At 54.8% G+C, this 19,110-nt stretch overlaps 1 protein-coding gene across 2 annotated transcripts in view; it reads right to left on the minus strand.

The window, feature by feature from the left end:
* Positions 1–19,110, minus strand: part of MLXIPL (MLX interacting protein like) — a 62,740-nt gene that overhangs the window by 2,387 nt on the left and 41,243 nt on the right. Inside the window, exons 10-16 of one of the 2 annotated variants that reach the window (XM_044993605.1) lie at positions 14,050–14,123; positions 8,780–8,954; positions 6,563–6,675; positions 6,196–6,315; positions 5,594–5,721; positions 4,249–4,329; positions 1,095–1,224 (exon numbers count right to left, since the gene is read on the minus strand). In XM_044993605.1, coding sequence (XP_044849540.1) covers positions 1,137–1,224; positions 4,249–4,329; positions 5,594–5,721; positions 6,196–6,315; positions 6,563–6,675; positions 8,780–8,954; positions 14,050–14,123 — 779 coding nt within the window. In that variant the 3' untranslated portion in view covers positions 1,095–1,136. Of the gene's footprint in view, positions 1–1,094; positions 1,225–4,205; positions 4,330–5,593; positions 5,722–6,195; positions 6,316–6,562; positions 6,676–8,779; positions 8,955–14,049; positions 14,124–19,110 lie in introns of both variants that reach the window. The other variant, XM_044993604.1, reaches the window with a different exon arrangement.

Raw genomic sequence — 19,110 nt, forward strand, 5'->3', positions numbered from 1 at the left:
CTTGCTGCAGCTGCAGACCAGGAGACTGTACATCCAACAAGCCAGTCCTCCCCTCCCCATCCTTCCAATCCTGACCTTGCTCCCGGAACCACATCCCAGTTTAGTGGGTCCCTGCCCCTGAACCTCATCTAGTGTAGAGATTGGACCTCCCTCTGGCCAAGCTCAGGAGCAGGAGAACCAGGGCCGAATGGAGCTAGGAAGCGAATCCCTTGCTGACCCCAAGGCAGGGGGGAAGAGCATTGCCAGAGCAGCTTTGGGCTGGCTCTGAGAGTGCCACTCCCCTGAGACAGCATCCCCCAATGCGAGCACAGCCCCCTCACATGCCCCCATCACAGTGCAGTTCTCCTGATCACGGCACTGAGACGAATATTCCCCCCCCTTTTTTTTTTTTTACAAATACCCTTGCTGAGTGCAGACATAGCAGAGGAATTGCCCCCATATTTTCCTGTGTTTTTGTTTTATAGGCAGGCCAGCTTTTAATGGCTTCTATATTTTAAGGGTTTAGGGGAAATTATTCCATTGTTTAGTTATTACATTTATGGGGTGGTGTACCTCAGCAATTAATTTCGCAACTGATCTTTGATTATCAGCAGGTAAATATGCCCAGTGGTCTGTGATGGGTTGGGATCTGAGTTACTACAGAGAATTCTTTCCTGGGTGCTGGCTGGTGAGTCTTGCCCATAAGCTCAGGGTTTAACTGATCACCATATTTAGGGTCGGGAAGGAATTTTCCTCCAGGGCAGATTGGCAGAGGCCCTGGAGGTTTTTCGCCTTCCTCTGCAGCATGGGGCACGGGTCACTTGCTGGAGGATTCTCTGCAGCTTGAGATCTTCAAACCACAATTTGAGGACTTCAATAACTCAGACATAGGTTAGGGGTTTGTTATAGAAGTGGATGGGTGAGATTCTGTGGCCTGCATTGTGCAGGAGGTCAGACTAGATGATCATAATGGTCCCTTCTGACCTTAAAGTCTATGAGTCTATGAGACCTCCCACCCAGCTCAGGCGCGAACAGCAGGGGCTGCAAGCAAATGGCAGGCAGGGCCAGCCCCCATCTTCTCCAGGGCAGGCAAGGGCTGAAGCGGGACTACGTACTAGGCCGAAGTGCTGGGAGGGAGCAATACTGGTCCAGCCAGGCTAGTGACGTCTCGCTGAGGCTGTCCATGCTGGCTGTGGAGACCATGCCATTGAAGGATTCAAACAGAGGCCGGATGATGATGCTGAACTGATGCAAACAGAGCAGTTAAGGACTCCCCATCACAAGGCAAAACTGATTGACCAGCCCCCATGTCCCTCCCTCTGCTGCTGCCCCTTTCCTGCTGGCTCCTGGCACTTGGGGAGCGACACAGCAGGCTGCAGAGTTAGTGCCACCCCGCGTGGTGCCAGACCAGGCCATGGCTCACCTGGGGGGCAGGAGCATGAGCTCTAAGCCCACAGCATCTTGCTGGGAACAAGAAAAGGTGTCCTGAGGCCAACACTGGGGTTTGGGGGGGGACTACAGGGGATGTGGCTACCAGGAGTGTGGGGGGTGTCAGGTGATACCCTGTACCCCATGTTCACCACTTTTGTTCTGATATATTTTGTACAAAGCATGCCTTACGAAGTATCATTTGAAAACTCATGATCTACTGAATATTGCTGTCCTGTTAACTGGTGTATCATTATTGTGTAGGGAGTCATGAGATTTTGCTATTTGTTTGTTACTGAAACATGATTTTGAGTCTGGGGAATGCCCATAGACTAGGTCCTTAGAAATAACAAAAGGACTGTAAACAAAGGCCTTGCATGTCATCCCTGAAGATGCTTCAAACATCAAGAACACAGATGGTGTCAGCAAGAAATTTACAATTCACCTGAAAGGGGCTTTGAATCTCATGTACACCACAGAGTGATGGTCTGAACCGCAGCCGGGGGTGGGTGTGCCTCACAGAGAGGAGGGTATAAAGAGTATAAGAGACAATGGCTTCCCCATTACCTTTCTTCTCCCACTTCCATACATGGAAGCAAGATGGTTTGAAAGACCGAGATGTATCATTGAACTGTGGGAGGGGTCATAGGTGCTGACTCCATGGGTGCTCTGGGGTAGGAGCAGCCATGGAAAAAAAATGATGGGTGCTGAGCACCCACTGGCAGCCCCCCTACAAGAACCTCCCCACCCCACTACAGATCAGCTGTTTTGTGGTGTCAGACTCAGGAGGTGCTGGGGGGAGGAGTGAGGTGCAGCAGGCTCAGGGGAGGGGGGGAAAATTGGGTGGGGCCTGGGCAGATTAGAAACTCAGCTGCTATGGGAGGGGTTATATATGGTGATAAACCTCTCTCATAGAGCTGGAAAGGATCCTGAAAGATCATTGAGTGCAGCCCCCTGCCTTCACTAGGCAGGACCAAGTACTGATTTTTTTACCCAGATCCCTAAGTGGCCCCCTCAAGAACTGAACTCACAACCCTGGGTGTAGCAGGCCAATGCTCAAACCACTGAGCTATCCCTCCCCCCATCCCAGGCTGAGCAGACACAGCCTGTGAAATGTATTGCAATTTATGGTGAGACAACCGGTTTTGCTTTTAGAACTATTAGCAAGGCCGGGTTAATGCAGGGGCTTTAGGGGCTGCAGCACAGGGCCACGGGCTAAGGGGGGCCCTGCATGCCTGCAGGCTGGATGTGTCCTGCTGCTTCTTTTCATCTGGCCAGCGGCAAGTCTCCGCACCAGCTGGAGCCGTGAGCGCCAGCTTGTCAATATGCCCCTGTGGCCCCTAGGCGAGGGGCATTCAGGGAATCTCTGCTCTGCCTGCTGCCCCCGCCCCCAGCACCAGCTCCACAGCTCCCATTGACTTGGTACCGCAGCCAATGGGAGCTGCAGGGGTGGCACCTGTGGGCATGGGCAGTGTGCACTGTGCAGAGTGGCCTGGCCCCTCTGTCTAGGGGCTGGACATGCTGGCCACCTCGGGGAGCAGAGCAGCGCGGAGCCAGGGCAGGCAGGGATCCTGCCTTAGCCCTGCTGCACCGCTGACCAGGAGCCACCTGAGGTAAGCACCTCCTGGCCGGAGCCTGCATCCCGCACCCCCTCCTGCAGCACAACCCCCTACCCCAGCCCAGAGCCCCTGCCTGCACCCAAACTCCCTCCCAGAACCTGCACCCTGAACCTCTTGCTGAACCCCAACCCCCTGTCCCATCTCTGGCCCCACTCCAGAGTCCCCCCCCACTGGAGCTGCATCTCCTCCTGCATCCCAATCCCCTGCCCCAGGCCTGAGCCCACTCCCTCACTCTAAACCCCCAGTGGCCCCACAAAATCTAATAGCCCCAGCCGGGCCCACAGGAGAGTTAATCTGGCCCTGACTATTAGCCTTGGTAAAGTGTAGGAATTAGCTTGCGATTTTATCACTTTATTTCCTTTTGTAATCAATTCTGCTTTTATGCTTTTATCACTTAAAATCACTTACAATCTCTCTTTCCCTAGTTTATAAACTTATTTTAATATTTTGTCCAAGACAGTGTGTTTTGACTGAAGTGTCTGGGGAATCTCTACTCAGGTTAACAAAGGCTGTGGCATGATCATTTCCTTTGATGAAATGATGAACTAATTAATGAGCTTACACTAGTCAAGGGGGTCTTAAGCAGTGTGAGATGCACATTGCTGAGGTGCAAGGCTGGGGCTGGGGGATTTGCGGGTGTCACCCTGTATACAGTTAATGAGTGGCTGTGGGAGCATTCGTGTAACTTTGCTGAGTGTGCCTTCACATGCTATTGGCTGTGTGAGTAGACCCTGCAGGGGCTGCTTTTCACTAGCAGAGCAGTGTAAGAGACACCCTAGGCTGGAGCAGTAAAGGGACACTGCTGTTCAAAACTCAAGCTTGGACCCTGGTCCCTGGGGGCTGCAGAGGGGATCTGGAGACTAGCCTAGGGGAGCGGACTTCAAAGTCTTGAAAACTTCCAGCTGGCTCCAGGGAGCAGGCTGATACCTGTGTGTGGGGTGCGTGAGCAGGACATAGAAGCCATGGACTCAGAGCCATTTCCCAGCAGCCAGGCTCTAGCAGGCACGGGTGTCTCCCCTCGAGAGGTGACAGAAGAGGGGAGGGGCTGTGAGGTGTCTGCCTCCAGGAGGCTGTCACCATAGTAACATCTTTGACCCTCCTCAGCACCCCAAGAAGCTGCAGGGACCCCACATGTTTGGGCAGGGAACAATGGGGTGGGGCGCCCATCTCCAAGGATACAACCCAGAACTTCCAGTTTTGCAGCGTGCAGGAGCGGACGTACTCGTCAAACATATCACGCATCTGGTCGAAGCGCTGGCGGGTGATGGGCACTCCTGTGGCGGGCAGCTGCTGCTGGCACAGGCTGCAGAGGCACAAGAAGATGGCATCTGCCTCGGTTGACAGGCACACACACGGAGAGATTGGCACTGGGGAGAACAGTCAATGTCCCACCCTCAGGCCCAGCTCTCCAGCTGCCTTCACCCCCCAGCCTTGTCCAGGAGGGATGCTGCAGCAGGGAGGGATGGACTGGCACCATGCCCTAAGCATGGCCAAGCTGCTCACCAGCGATTAGCGATTCCATGGCTGATGGTCACCTGAGGAAAGCCCCACTTCTGAGACGAGTCAGCAAGAGATGGTGGTGGACAGCAACCCCATCCCTGGGGCAGCGGACGGACAGCTCCTGCCCACCTCCCCATGCACTCTCTCCCGCTGAGGGCTGCCCCATACTAATGGCCATGCCAGGCTCTCTAAGAGGTGCCAGGCTCCTGGTGCCACCCTCCACCTCATGGGGGAGGAGACTGCCGGGGGCTGGCTATTGCTTGCATCCGGGTGAAGCTGGCTGGGGCCCACCCACTGCTCCCCATCCTGTAGCTGCCTGTGCACAGCGTTCTGCTCTCATCCTGCCCCTGGTACCTGGGGCCCACAGGGTCCCTCAGGAGGGTGATCCTTCCCAAGACCCCTGTGTGTGGGCTCCAGGTTCTGCCCCGCTCTGGAGGGGCTGGCTCCCAGGGCTGTAGCAGAGGCAGCCCCAGCCTCCCAGCATGACTATGTGGGGCATTTACAATCGAATTGGAGCGACTGAATTGTGGAGAGAGAAGCTGGGGCTGTATGGGGAACTGTGCCCAGATGGGCTAATCCTCCCTCCCTCCCCGCCCCCATTGGCACCATGGCAGGTTGGGCGCTTCAGGGAAAGCGGCTCCATTAATAATAACCCTGCATTGCTGGGCCACTCTCCATCTCCGGGTCCCAAAATGCATTACAATCATAGTGGGAAACCTCCTCCCACGCGACTGATGTGCTGCCACTTCTGGGGTGGAACACAGCAGCTGCTGCTAGCACACACTGCACAGCAACGCTGCACCACCAGCCTCATGGGAAGGGCCCCCTTTTAGATGTGACGTCTCATTCAGCAGACAGCAGCCCAGTGCCCGTTTGCATCATGCTGGGGGATTAAGTTCAACACTGACAAGGGAAGAGTGCCCCCTACTGAGTGGTCACCCTTTGCAGCACATTCCCTGTCTTCTCCCCTCCTCTCCCTGCTTTTCCCCTCCCCAGCATGGCTCCCCACCCCTCTCCACCCTTCCCGTCCCCTGGCATGGCTCCCCTCCCCTCTCCCCCCATCCTACTTGATGGTTGCATTGAGCTTCTCGATCTGCTCCCGCAGCCGCTGTGCCTCGTCCTGCAGGGCGGCCCTCTCCTGCTGCAACTTGCAGATGTACTCTGCTGTCTTCTGCAGTGTGGTGGCCTTGCTGACCTGAGGGGCCAGATGTGGGGGCTGAGTGACGCTGATCTCCTGCGGCTGTCCCTCATCTCCCTCCCACCTCTCTGCCTCCCAGGAGGAAAGAGCTCCACAGCAGAGGGCTGGGCCTATCACGGTTTTTGGGAGACACGGCCTCCCCCAGGTGCCCCTACAGGGGCTCCACAACCTAGATGGTTGGTCAGCACAGAATGCCCCATTCCACAACAGGAGGCCAAGGGACAGTCTGTAGCTGGGGAAAGGGGCTGAGGGGAGCGGTTGGCTGGGGGCCTAGAGCCACAGGGGCACCCAGAAGCTGCCTGACTGATGCAGCCCAAACCTGGCACTCCCTCTCCTAGCTCTGGGGACTCTCTGGGGGGGCTGGGCACCACGGATAGGAGAGGTTTGGTACTTTGGGCACTGGGTGTCCCCTGGAGAGCTGCCAGTCCTGCCCTCAGAGCCTGCTTTGGGGTTCACTACCCTCTCACTCACCTTGATGCTGGGCTGGGCACTCAGAGTGCTCACCAGCCCGTGCAGAGTGTCAAAGCCCAGCTTGATGTTGAAACGTCTCTTCTGCTCGGCGGAGATGTGTGTGATGCGGCGGCTCTCTGTCTGCAGGGCAGGGGCAGAGTCAGGCACCGCAAGGGGTGGGGGGGATACCCCCAGCATCCCCCACCTGAACCAAGGCCGGGACAGACCCATCAACATTGCAACAGGGGGAGCAGGTGCGATGCAATGGGAACACAAAGGGAGGGAAGTGGGCAGTCTGGAGCCCTGGAGGGGCGGGGAGGAGAGGGGCTGTGCCTGTCGGTGGGCAGAGAGGAGACAGTCTCCCTGGGAGCCCTGGATTGTTCCGTACCTTGCTGGACTCCGGCCTACCCCGGCTGGGGGTGGAGTGATGCAGCGAGATCCCGGCAGTCAGCACCCCAACCGGCACCGGGGAGACCTGTCCAGGCTTCAGCCAGTCACTGGCTGGAAGATAAAACAAGACTCTTTGGGTGGGGCTGAGTGGGCAGCACCTACTGGTTCCAGGACCTGCCCCAGTGCAGGGGCTGGGACTGGGGGCATGACTGCCTAGGCTGGGTCCTGCGAGCCTCCTGCCCGGGCAGGCTCAGTCCTAATGGCTCAGGGTCCTGTCCCACTGCACCACAGAGACGGAGGGACAGGTGCCCTGGAGCAGACCAAGAGCCCCATTGATGCAGCAGCCCAGAACTGACTGGCCAGTGCCAGGGGCTTCAGGAAAAGGGGTTACCTCCCCATAATGCATCACACTGACCAAGGTGGAACTGCGGCGGGGGAGGGGGGGAGCATTGCTTCCTGACCATGCAGTGATAGAGCAGCCTGTACCCTGAAGCAAGGGGATGATGGCCCTTGACACTGATCCCAGACACTGTCCCTGCCAATCCTAGCCTCACTCAGGTCACAGTCTAATCACTGCTGAATCTCACTAAGCTATGTGCCTCCATAATGTCCTGCAGCAGTGAGTCCCACAGATTATACACTGCATCCAAAGAACGGAGTCACTCTAACTATTCTATGGTGCCTCCTGGGTTCACCACGAGTCCCTGTGTTCACATATTGGGGGGGTGTGTGTGAATTCATTCCTCTCTCCATACCTCTGTCAAAGCTCCCTGTGCTCCTTTCTGATCCCAACAGGCCTTGTCTTTGCAATGCTAACAGCATCGTATCCGTCAGTAGTGCTTTCCATCAGAGGAACCGCAATGCTTTTACCGACTCTTCTCAATCCCACCAGGAGGCAGGCATGAGCTATTCTCATTAGGCAGGTTAAGTGATTCGCCCAAGTTCACAGAGCAGGTCAGTAGCAGAGCCGGGAGAGACGCTACAAGCTGACACTAACTAGTAGTGGTGACCCTAGTACCTTTCATTGCCCCTTTCTGTTCTCGCTGCAATGGGTGACTTGATGTGGGTACAGAATCCCAGCGGGGGTGGGAAGATCCCCACCAATTTCAGAGCTGCTCAAAAAATGCCAGTAATGTTCCCTGAGAAATTTTGAACTTTTTTAGGTGGTTGATGATGATGACTGGCAGTAGCCTGATACTGAGGCAAGGTGGGGATAGTGTGTGGGGGTTTCCCAGGGAGGGGAGACCCTGAGAGAAAGGGGTTACTGCCAGGGGGCAGCACCCCAGCTAACAGGGCACTGGGTCATGGGAGAGACATGGGGGTCAGAGGACAGGTGGGTCACTGGCCTGCAGAGGGTGCTCTGGAGCTGGAATGAGCTAATTCCCAGAACAGACCAGCAGGAGGTGCTGCAGGGGTGAATCTGCATGTCTACACAACCCAAAAAGGCTTGTTTACCTGAATTTAAAAAAAGCAACAACACTTTTTTGGTTTTTGAAAACTAAACATTGAATTACTTTTTCCAAAAACCAAACATTTTAACCCAAGTTGATATTTTTACTGAAAGAATTGTGATTTCTTTTTTTTCCACTGTAAAAGCAGAACATTTCAAGCAGAATGAATAGTTACTGCGAACATTTTCCATTTGGTGAAAGGCACATTTTTTGCAGAAAAAACATTGAGAAAAAGACTCCAACCAGCTGCCTTGGGTTGCCCTGTTGGTGACCAACCCTCCAACATTTGGCACCAGTTCCCCCGGAACTGCCCACTGTCCCTGCATGCAGCTGCCCACCAGGACCCTGTCAGCTAAGTCAAGCTGATTCAAGTTGTCTGCATCGTTCTGCCCACTCTAGGACAGCAGTGCGGCAGCAGGGCTGGCTCTGGTGTCGTGTCCCTGGTGTGGCTCCATGTCCTGGCTTTTCTGGATCTCTTTTCTCACCCGCCTGCCTAGCCTCTACTAACCCCAATCGCTCTGTATTGTCAACACCTACCCATCCATCTCTTGCATTAATAAACAGAACTGAGGGGTGGGGTGGATCTTCAAGAGGATCTCAGGGGGACGCACCAGCAGCCTGCTCGGCTCTGGCGATATGCAGTGGGGGAGCCTTCTTCAGGTGGATTTCCCCCACTGAAAGGCTGTTGAGCCTGCATCACCTGCAGGGGTGTTTGTTCTCTCTGGTAATCAAAGAGGAGGTGTCAGAGACGCTGCCCCGCTCACCACAGGCCGATGGAGGGGAAAGCTGCTCCGTCTTGGGGACAAGCAGGGATCCCGGCTGTACCACAGCCAGTGTGATGGGGACAGACTGCGAAGGGCTGGAGCCAGGAGACAGCCCCGGACTCAGCTGGGCCATGCGGGGCAGGAAGCTAGAGGGGACTTCAGCAAGGCCCCCTGCCTGCAAAGAGAGAAGCCGGAGAGGAGTTTGCACGTTAGGCTCCCCAGCTCAAAGTCTCAACCCGCGACCCAAGAGGCCAAGGGCAAGAAGGGGCCAGGGCCTTTCTCCAGCCAGCACACAGGAGACAGTCACTGAAGTACCTACAGCAGTTTGACTCTAGTAGACGAGGAGAGCTGGTCACTGCCCGCGAGGCTCATTGTCAAACTACACCTAAGGGGACGGCAAGAAGGGAGGGCCCCCAACTCCTCACAAGGTTACAGCAACATGGCATGAGCCCTGGGGCTCCTAGAGTCTGGACAGACCCTCTCATGTGAGACAGCCCCCCCTTGGCGGCCAAGGGACCGTTTGCCAGCCCTGAGCCAGGCATGGGGGGAAAAGGGATTTTCTTTAACCTCAGGAAATGCTCTCCACTTGGAAATACAGGGCATAAAATATCATCCTGACTGTCCCCCAAGCTCTGCTGATACCCCTTGCTCCTGCCCTGGTACACCCCCCTGTTTGTCCAGCCCCCAGTGCCCCCTTGCTCCTCCGATGCCCTTTGCTCCTGCCCTGGTACACCCCCTGTTTGTCCAGTCCCCAGTGCCCCCTTGCTCCTCCGATGCCCTTTGCTCCCACCCTGACCCATCCCCTGCTCATCCAGACCCAATTTCCCCCCGCTCCACCAATGCCCCTCACTCCTGCCCTGATGGTGTCACCAGGCACTTTGGTTTCCTCGACCATGGAATCCTGTTGCGAGAAAAAGGGCTGATGAGCAGAGATGGGATCCACCTGTCTTGGAAGGGGAAGAGTGTCTTCAGACACAGACTGGCTAAGCTAGTGAGGGGGCTTTAAACTAGGTCCAACAGGGGCAGCAGACAAAAGCCCACAGGTAAGTCTAGAACAGGGGTAGGCAACCTTTCAGAAGCGGTGTGCTGAGTCTTCATTTATTCACTCTAATTTAAGGTTTCGCGTGCCAGTAATTCATTTTAACGTTTTTAGAAGGTCTCTGTCTATAAGTCTATAATATATAACTAAACTATTGTTGTATGTAAAGTAAATAAGGTTTTTAAAATGTTTAAGAAGCTTCATTTAAAATTAAATTAAAATGCAGAGCCCCCTGGACCGGTGGCCAGGACCCGGGCAGTGTGAGTGCCACTGAAAATCAGCTCGCGTGCCGCAGGTTGCCTACCCCTGGTCTAGAACATGGAGACTTGGGTGAAGGATCTGAATCTGGAGGGAACATGGAAAATCACAGCATGGACAAAGGAGAAACCAGAGGAATATAGAGGAGAAATGTAATAAATATCTCCGATGTCTGTATACTAATGCAAGAAGTATGGGGAATAAACAGGAAGAACTAGAAATACTAGTGAATAATCATAAATAGAACAGAACTGGCATCACAGAAACTTGGTGGGATCGTTCGCATGACTGAAATACTGGTACAGAAAGGTACAGCTTGTTCAGGAAGGCCAGGCAGGGGAGGAGGAGTTGCCTTGTATGTCAAAGATATCTACACTTGCACTGAGACAACAGTGGGAGGCAGACCTGTTGAAAGTCCCTGATAAAGGGTAAAAAACAAGGGTGATGTCATGGTAGGGGGTCTATTATGGAGCACCTCACCTGGAAGAAGAGGTGGATGAGACGGTTTGTTTGTTTTTTACACAACTAACAAAATCCAAAGCACAGAACTTGGTGATGATGGGGGACTTCAACTACTCAGACATCTGTTGGAAAAATAACACAGCAGAGCACAGATTATCCAACAAGTTCTTGGGATGCATTGGAGACAACTTTTTATTACAGAAGGTGGAGAAAGCGACTAGGGGAGAGGCTCTTCTGGATTTGATTCTGACAAACAGGGAGGAACTAGCTGAGAATCTGAAGGTGGAAGGCAGCTTGGGTGAAGGTGACCATGAAATGACGGAGTTTGTGGTTCTAAGGAATGGGAAGAGGGAAAACCACAGAATAAAGACCATGGACTTTGTGAAGGCAGAGACTTTACCAGACTCAGAGAACTGGTAGGTTAGATCCCATGGGAAGCCAGTTTAAGGAAAAAAAGAGTTCAGGAGAGTTGGCAATTTTTCAAAAGGACATCATTAAGGGCACAAGAGCCAACTATTCCACTGCGTAGGAAAGGTAGGAAATATAAGAGGCCACCCTGGCTTAACCAGGAGATCTTCAATGACCTGAAACTCAAAATAGTGTCATACAAGAAGTGGAAACTAGGTAAAATTACAAAGGATGAATATAAACAAACACCACAAGCATGTAGGGACAAAATTAGAAAGGTAAATGTACAAAATAAGATTAAACTAGCTAGGGATATAAAGGGTAACAGGAAAGTATTTTACAAACACATGAGAAGCAAGAGGAAGACCAGATGAAGGGTAGGCCCATTATTAAATCAGGAGGGAAAGACAATAACAGAAAATGCAGCATTGGTTGAAGTGTTAAATGCCTTTTTTATTTCAGTTTTCACCAAAAAAGTTAGCAATGATTGGACAACTAACATAGAGAACATTAGTGTAAATGGGGCAGGATCTGAGGCTAAAATAGGAAAAGAACAAGTTAAGAATTACTTAGACAAGTTAGAGGTCTTCAAACTTGATGAAATACATCCTAGAATACTCAAAGAACTGACTGAAGAGATCTTTGAGCCATTAACAATTATATTTGAGAACTCATGGAGGACGGGAGAGATCCCAGAGGACAGGAAAGGGCAAATATAGTATGTCTATAAAAAGGGGAATAAGCTGACTGATCTGTGATTTCCTTAACTTCTGTACCCGGATAGATAATGGAGTAATAATCAAACAATCAATTTGTTAAGCACCTAGAAGATAATAAGATGATAAGCAACAGTCAACATGGATTTGTCAAGAACAAATCATGTCAAACCAATATAATATCCTTCTTTGACATGGTAACAAGACTTGTGGATGAGGGAAACGATAGATGTGGTATATCTTGACTTTAGTAAGGCTTCTGATACTGTCTTACATGACCTCATAAATAAACTAGGGAATTACTACCTAGATGAATCTACTATATGGTGGGTGCACAACTGGCTCCAAAACTGCACAGAGAGAGTGGGCTCACAATCGAACTGGAAGGGCATATCGAGTGGGGTCCCGCAAGGATCTGTCCTGGTTCCAGTTCTATTCAATATCTTCACAAATGATTTAAATAATGGCATAGAGAGTACACTTATAAAGTTTGCAAATGATACTAAGCTGGGAGGGATTGCAAGTGCTTTGGAGGGTAGGATTATAATTCAAAATGATCTGGACAAACTGGAGAAATGGTCTAAAGTAAAGAGGAGGAAATTCAATAAGGACAAATGCAAAGTGCTCCACTTAGGAAGGAATAAACAACTGCACAAATACAAAATGGGAAATGACTGCCTAGGAAGGAGTTCTGCAGAAAAGGATCTGGAGGTTATCGTGGATCACAAACTGAATGTGGGTCAACGATGTAACACTGTTGCAAAAAAAGCGAACATTCAGTTGTGCTGTATTAACTGGAGTGTTGTAAGCAAGATACAAGAAATAATTTTTTCACTCTACTCTGCATTGATTAGTCCTCAACTGAAGTATTGTTCCAGTTCTGAGCACCATACTTTAGAAAAGATGTAGACAAACTGGAGAAAGTCCAGAGAAGAGCAACAAAAATGAATAAAGGTCTAGAAAACATGACCTATGAGGGAAGATTGAAAAAACTGGATCTGTTTAGTATGGAGAAGAGAAGACTGGGGGGGGATATGATGAAACAAGGTGGGTGAGGTAATATCTGTTATGGGACCAACTTCTGTTGGTGAAAGATACAAGCTTTTGAGCCACACAGAGCTCTTCTTCAGGTCTGGGAATGGGGCACATGATAACAGTCTTCAGGTACATAAAAGGTTGTTATAAGCTGGAGGGTGATAAATTGTTCTCCTTAGCCACTGAAGAAAGGACAAGAAGCAATAGGATTAAATTGCAGCAAGTGAGGTTTAGGTTGGACACTAGGAAGAACTTCCTGACTGTCAGTGGTTAAGCACTGGAGCAAATTACCTAGGGAGGTTGTGGAATCTCCATTGCTGGAGCTTTTAAGAGCAGGTTAGACAAACACCTGTCAGGGATGGTCTAGACAACCCCCCTCAGTGCAGGGGACAGACTAGACGATGTCTCAGGGTGCCTTCATGCCCTACAGTTCTGTGATCTATGATCTGATGTACCCTGTTAGTCCAGCCCCAATGCCCCCAAGCTCCACCAATGCTCCTTGCTTGTGCCCTGACCCACCCCCTACTCGTCCAGCCTCAATGCCCCCCAGCTCCACCAGTGCCCCTCGCTCCTGCCCTGAGACACCCCCTACTCGTCCAGCCTCAATGCCCCCCAGCTCCACCAGTGCCCCTCGCTCCTGCCCTGAGACACCCCCTGCTTGTCCAGCCCCAATGGCCTCCAGCTCCACCAGTGCCCCTCGCTCCTGCCCTGAGACACCCCCTGCGTGTCCAGCCCCAATGGCCCCCAGCTGCACCAGTTCCCCTCGCTCCTGCCCTGAGAAACCCCCTGCGTGTCCAGCCCCAATGCCCCCCAGCTTCACCAGTGCCCCTCGTTCCTGCCCTGAGAAACCCCCTGCGTGTCCAGCCCCAATGGCCCCCAGCTGCACCAGTGCCCCTCGCTCCTGCCCTGAGACACCCCCTGCTTGTCCAGCCCCAATGCCCCCCAGCTGCACCAGTGCCCCTCGCTCCTGCCCTGAGAAACCCCCTGCGTGTCCAGCCCCAATGGCCCCCAGCTGCACCAGTGCCCCTCGTTCCTGCCCTGAGACACCCCCTGCTGGTCCAGCCCCAATGCCCCCCAGCTGCACCAGTTCCCCTCGCTCCTGCCCTGAGAAACCCCCTGCGTGTCCAGCCCCAATGCCCCCCAGCTTCACCAGTGCCCCTCGCTCCTGCCCTGAGACACCCCCTGCTGGTCCAGCTCTGCCTGTTGTTAGGACTGAGGCACCCACAGAAGCGACCGGTGATCTCACTGCCATGCCCTGCCCACTGCTGCTTGCCAGAGCCCATGTCTGAACCCAGCATGCGGCGGTGAAAGGCCGATGCCCTCGGCTGCCCTGCAGAGGGTGTTGCTCTTACCGGGGAGGCTGGCGACGTGGGGATAAGAGTGGTACTGGGAGTGGACGGAGGGTCCAGGGCCAGCTCTGGTTTAGCTGCAAGACAGAAGGCAGCAGAAGGTGAGGACGCAGCATGAGAGGAGAGTCAGACTGGGGCTCCACGACATCCCCTCCCACCACAGTGAGTGGCCAGCACAAGGAAGCCTTGCAGACAGATGCGGACTTATTACTGCTGCCGCCTCCTGGTTCTCAGGGCAGAGGGTCCAGGCCCAACAGCCCCAGGGAGGTGCTGCAGGGGCTGGCCAAGCCTGGGGATTAGGGTGGGGCTAGAATGAAGGTTCCAGCCTTTGTTTCTTTGCAAATCAAGCCAAACAGGGACTGGACAGGGGGCTGAGTGCTGACACTCCACAGCTGATCTGGACTGTGCTGACCTACTCACAGGGACTCCTGGGACCAGGGTACCTGGTGTTACAGAGACAGAGATACAGGCCAGGAAACCGCAGCGTTTGTCAGTAGGATGAGGCACAGCATCCAGGCAGGGCCAGCTTTAGGCCTATTCCACCAATTCCCCCGAATCGGGCCCCGCGCCCAGTGAGAATCCCTTCCCTGGCTAGAGGCGCCTTTTTAAGTTTTACTCACCTGGCGGCGCTTCAGGTCTTCGGCGGCACTTTGGCGGCGGGTCCTTCGCTCGCTCTGGGTCTTCGGCGGCACTTCGGCGGCAGGTCCTTCAGTGCCGCCGAAGACCTGGAGCGAGTGAAGGACCGGCTGCCAAAGTCTCGAAGTACAAGCCCCACGTGTTTTTTTACATGTGTTTTTTTTTTAAAGTCATCCCTGCCAGGGCCCCATCAAAACTGTTCTAATTGGGCCCCGTACTTCCTAAAGCCGGTCCTGCATCCAGGCAAAGCAGGGTTGGCGAGAGGTTTGACGTGGTCACCAAATGTTGCATTGTGTGATCCCTTCCCATGCTGGCACAGAGCTTGTCATGTGCTCACATTGACACTGGCTGCAGACCCCAAGGCTCAGCATGGAGCTGGTAGCAGGTTTAAAAAAAACAAAAGGAAGTATTGCTTCACACAGATTACCAGTGCGTGGAACTCTTTGCCAGAGGATGTTGTGAAGGTCAAAACTATAACAGGGTTCAGAAAAGAACTAGATCAGTTCCTGGAGGAACAGGGCTGCTAAGAACTAGATCAGTTCCTGGAGGAACAGGGCTGCTAAGAACTAGATCAGTTCATGGAGGAACAAGGCTGCTAAGAACTAGATCAGTTCCTGGAGGAACAGGGCTGCTAAGAACTAGATCAGTTCCTGGAGGAACAGGGCTGCTAAGAACTAGATCAGTTCCTGGAGGAACAGGGCTGCTAAGAACTAGATCAGTTCCTGGAGGAACAGGGCTGCTAAGAACTAGATCAGTTCCTGGAGGAACAGGGCTGCTAAGAACTAGATCAGTTCCTGGAGGAACAGGGCTGCTAAGAACTAGATCAGTTCATGGAGGAACAGGGCTGCTAAGAACTAGATCAGTTCATGGAGGAACAGGGCTGCTAACAGGGACTTTCACAAAGGAGTTTGGAAGGGGAGTGGGAAGGGGGCAAAGGTCACTTGCCGTTCTTTAAAACCTGTAAACTAAACTACATTCAAACCTTCTTGATTTAAACAGAACCCCTGTCATTAACCTAGGGAGCTGCAGGAGACCATGCAGGCAGACGCCCAGCAGCAGGGTGGGGGCTGTCCAGTTTATTGCGCTGAGTGCAGCATGTATGATTCCCTGCCCTGTGGGCGGGTGGCGTATGTGTGCATTCGGTGCAAGGAGCTCCTGGCCCTCAGAGGCCGCGTACGGGCTTTGGAGGCCAGGGTGGCGGAACTGGAGGCACTAAGGGAGGCAGAGAGGTATGTTGATGAGGCTTTCCGGGACACTGTAGAATTGTCCCACCTCCGCTCAGACAGCTCCTGTGCTGTTGTGGAGGATGAAAGGCCCAGGGAAGCAGAGCAGTCAATGGGAGCAGAGGGAAACCTTCCCATAGTTGGGACCCTCCTTCCAGATGGTGCTAGGGCAGGGGTTGGCAACCTTTCCGAAGTGCTGTGCTGAGTCTTCATTTATTCACTCTAATTTAAGGTTTCGAGTGCCGGTAATACATTTTAACGTTTTTAGGTCTCTTTCTAGAAGTCTATATTATATAACTAAACTATTGTAAGTAAAGTAAACAAGATTTTCAAAATGTTTAAGAAGTGTCATTTAAAATTAAATTAAAATGCTGATCTTACGTCGCCAGCCTGCTCAGCTCGCTGCCAGCCTGGGGTTCTGTTCACCTAGGCCGGGACCCCAGACCTGGGGGCAGGGGTGGTTTCAGGGGTCAGGGCAGAGGACTGGGGGAGGGGGTTCAGGGCAGAAGGCTGGGGTGGGGGGGGTTCAGGGATCAGGGCAGAGGGCTGGGGTGTGTGGGGGATGTACGGCAGAAGGCTGGGTGGGTGGTGTCAAGGGTCAGGGCAGAGGGCTGGAGGTGTGGGGGGGTTCACGGCAGAAGTCTGTGGGGGGGTTCAAGGGTCAGGGCAGAGGGATGGGGCTGTGGGAGTGCAGGGCAGAAGGCTGGGTGTGTGTTGAGGTGGGGCGGTTGAGGGAAGATGGCTGAGTGTGTAGGGGGGTTCAAGGTTCAGGGCAGAAGGCTGGAGGTATGGGGGGTGCAGGGCAGAGGGCTGAGTGTGTGTGTGGGGGTCAGGGCAGAGGGCTGGGGGGTGCAGGGCAGAGAGATGGGGCTGTGGGGGTGCAGGGCAGAAGGCTGGGTGTGTGTTGGGTGAGGGGGTTCAGGGCAGAGGGCTGGGGGTATGGGGGGTGCAGGGCAGAATGTTGAGTGTGGGGGGGGGTTCAAGGGTCAGGGCAGAGGGCTGGTGGGTACAGGGCAGAAGGCTGAGTGTGTGGGGGGGTCAGGGCAGAATGTTGAGTGTGTGGGGGGTCAGGGCAGGGGGCTGAGTGTGTGGGGGGTCAGGGCAGAGGGCTGGGGGTATGGGGGGTGCAGGGTAGAATGTTGAGTGTGTGGGGGGGTCAGGGCAGAATGTTGAGTGGGGGGGCAGGGCAGAGGGCTGGGGGGTGCAGGGCAGAAGGCTGTGGAGGTGCAGGGCAGAGGGCTGGGTGTGTGTTGGGTGAGGGGGTTCAGGGCAGAGGGATGGGGCTGTGGGGGTGCAGGGCAGAAGGCTGGGTGTGTGTGGGGGTTCAAGGTTCAGGGCAGAGGGCTGGGGGTATGGGAGGTGTAGAACAGAAGGCTGAGTGTGTGGGGGTTCAAGGGTCAGGGCAGAGGGCTGGTGGGTGCAGGGCAGAAGGCTGAGTGTGTGGGGGGGTCAGGGCAGAGGGCTGAGTGTGTGGGGGGGGTCAGGGCAGAATGTTGAGTGTGGGGGGGTCAGGGCAGAGGGCTGGGGGTATGGGGGTGCAGGGCAGAATGTTGAGTGTGTGGGGGGGGAGGGCAGAGGGCTGGGGGTATGGGGGGTGCAGGGCAGAATGTTGAGTGTGGGGGGGGTCAGGGCAGAGGGCTGGGGGTATGGGGGATGCAGGGCAGAATGTTGAGGGGGGGGTCAGGGCAGAGGGCTGGGGGTATGGGGGGGGGGGTCAGGGCAGAGGGCTGGGGGTATGGGGGTGCAGGGCAGAATGTTGAGTGTGGGGGGGTCAGGGCAGAGGGCTGAGGGTGGGGGGGTCAGGGCAGAGGGCTGGGGGTATGGGGGGTGCAGGGCAGAATGTTGAGTGGGGGGGGTCAGGGCAGAGGGCTGAGGGTAGGGGGGGGTCAGGGCAGGGGGCTGAGTGTGTGTGGGGGTCAGGGCAGAGGGCTGGGGGTATGGGGGTGCAGGGCAGAATGTTGAGTGTGGGAGGGTCAGGGCAGAGGGCTGAGTGTGTGGGGGGGTCAGGGCAGAGGGCTGGGGGTATGGGGAGTGCAGGGCAGAATGTTGAGTGTGGGGGGGGGTCAGGGCAGAGGGCTGGGGGTATGGGGGGTGCAGGGCAGAATGTTGAGTGGGGGGGGTCAGGGCAGAGGGCTGGGGGTATGGGGGTGCAGGGCAGAATGTTGAGTGTGGGGGGGTCAGGGCAGAGGGCTGGGGGTATGGGGGTGCAGGGCAGAATGTTGAGTGTGGGGGGGTCAGGGCAGAGGGCTGGGGGTATGGGGGGTGCAGGGCAGAATGTTGAGTGGGGGGGTCAGGGCAGAGGGCTGGGGGTATGGGGGTGCAGGGCAGAATGTTGAGTGTGGGGGGGTCAGGGCAGAGGGCTGAGTGTGTGTGGGGGTCAGGGCAGAGGGCTGGGGGTATGGGGAGTGCAGGGCAGAATGTTGAGTGTGGGGGGGGGTCAGGGCAGAGGGCTGGGGGTATGGGGGTGCAGGGCAGAATGTTGAGTGGGGGGGGTCAGGGCAGAGGGCTGGGGGTATGGGGGTGCAGGGCAGAATGTTGAGTGGGGGGGGTCAGGGCAGAGGGCTGGGGGTATGGGGGTGCAGGGCAGAATGTTGAGTGTGGGGGGGTCAGGGCAGAGGGCTGGAGGTATGGGGGGTGCAGGGCAGAATGTTGAGTGTGTGGGGGGGGTCAGAGCAGAGGGCTGGGGTTCTCGGCTCATAGGGGTGCTCCCAGCCCCCTGCCCTGAGCGGCTCAGGGCAGGGGGCTGGAAGGGACATGCCCTGTTCCACCCCCTTCCCCAAGGCCCCGCCCCAACTCTCTCTGTCCCCTCTACGGAGCTATGTACACGCTGCCGCTCTTCCCTCTCCCTCTCACTAGGGCCATCAGCTGATCGGTGCAGGGAAGGAGAGGGGGCGGGGCAGGAAAGCACCACTCTGGGGGAAGAAGCGGGGGAGGGGGAAGCTTGGCTGCTGCAGAACCAAACTTCTGCCTCCTGCCCCGCCAAAAGAGAGCGGTGGGCAGGGGGGCTGAGTGGGGCTGGGGGCCGGGACTGCAGCAGGCAGCTGCATGCCGCTCAAAATCGGCTCGCGTGCCGTAGGTTGCCAACCCCTGTGTTAGGGTATCCTCTCACACTGAGGTTACCTCTCCAAGGGAGGGAACTCCAGTCACTAGGAAAAGGCAGGTGTTAGTAATGGGAGCGTCAATCATTAGAAACGTGGATAGCTGG

Source organism: Mauremys mutica, chromosome 19 (genome assembly GCF_020497125.1).
Source record: "Mauremys mutica isolate MM-2020 ecotype Southern chromosome 19, ASM2049712v1, whole genome shotgun sequence".
NCBI classification, from domain to species: Eukaryota; Metazoa; Chordata; order Testudines; family Geoemydidae; genus Mauremys; species Mauremys mutica.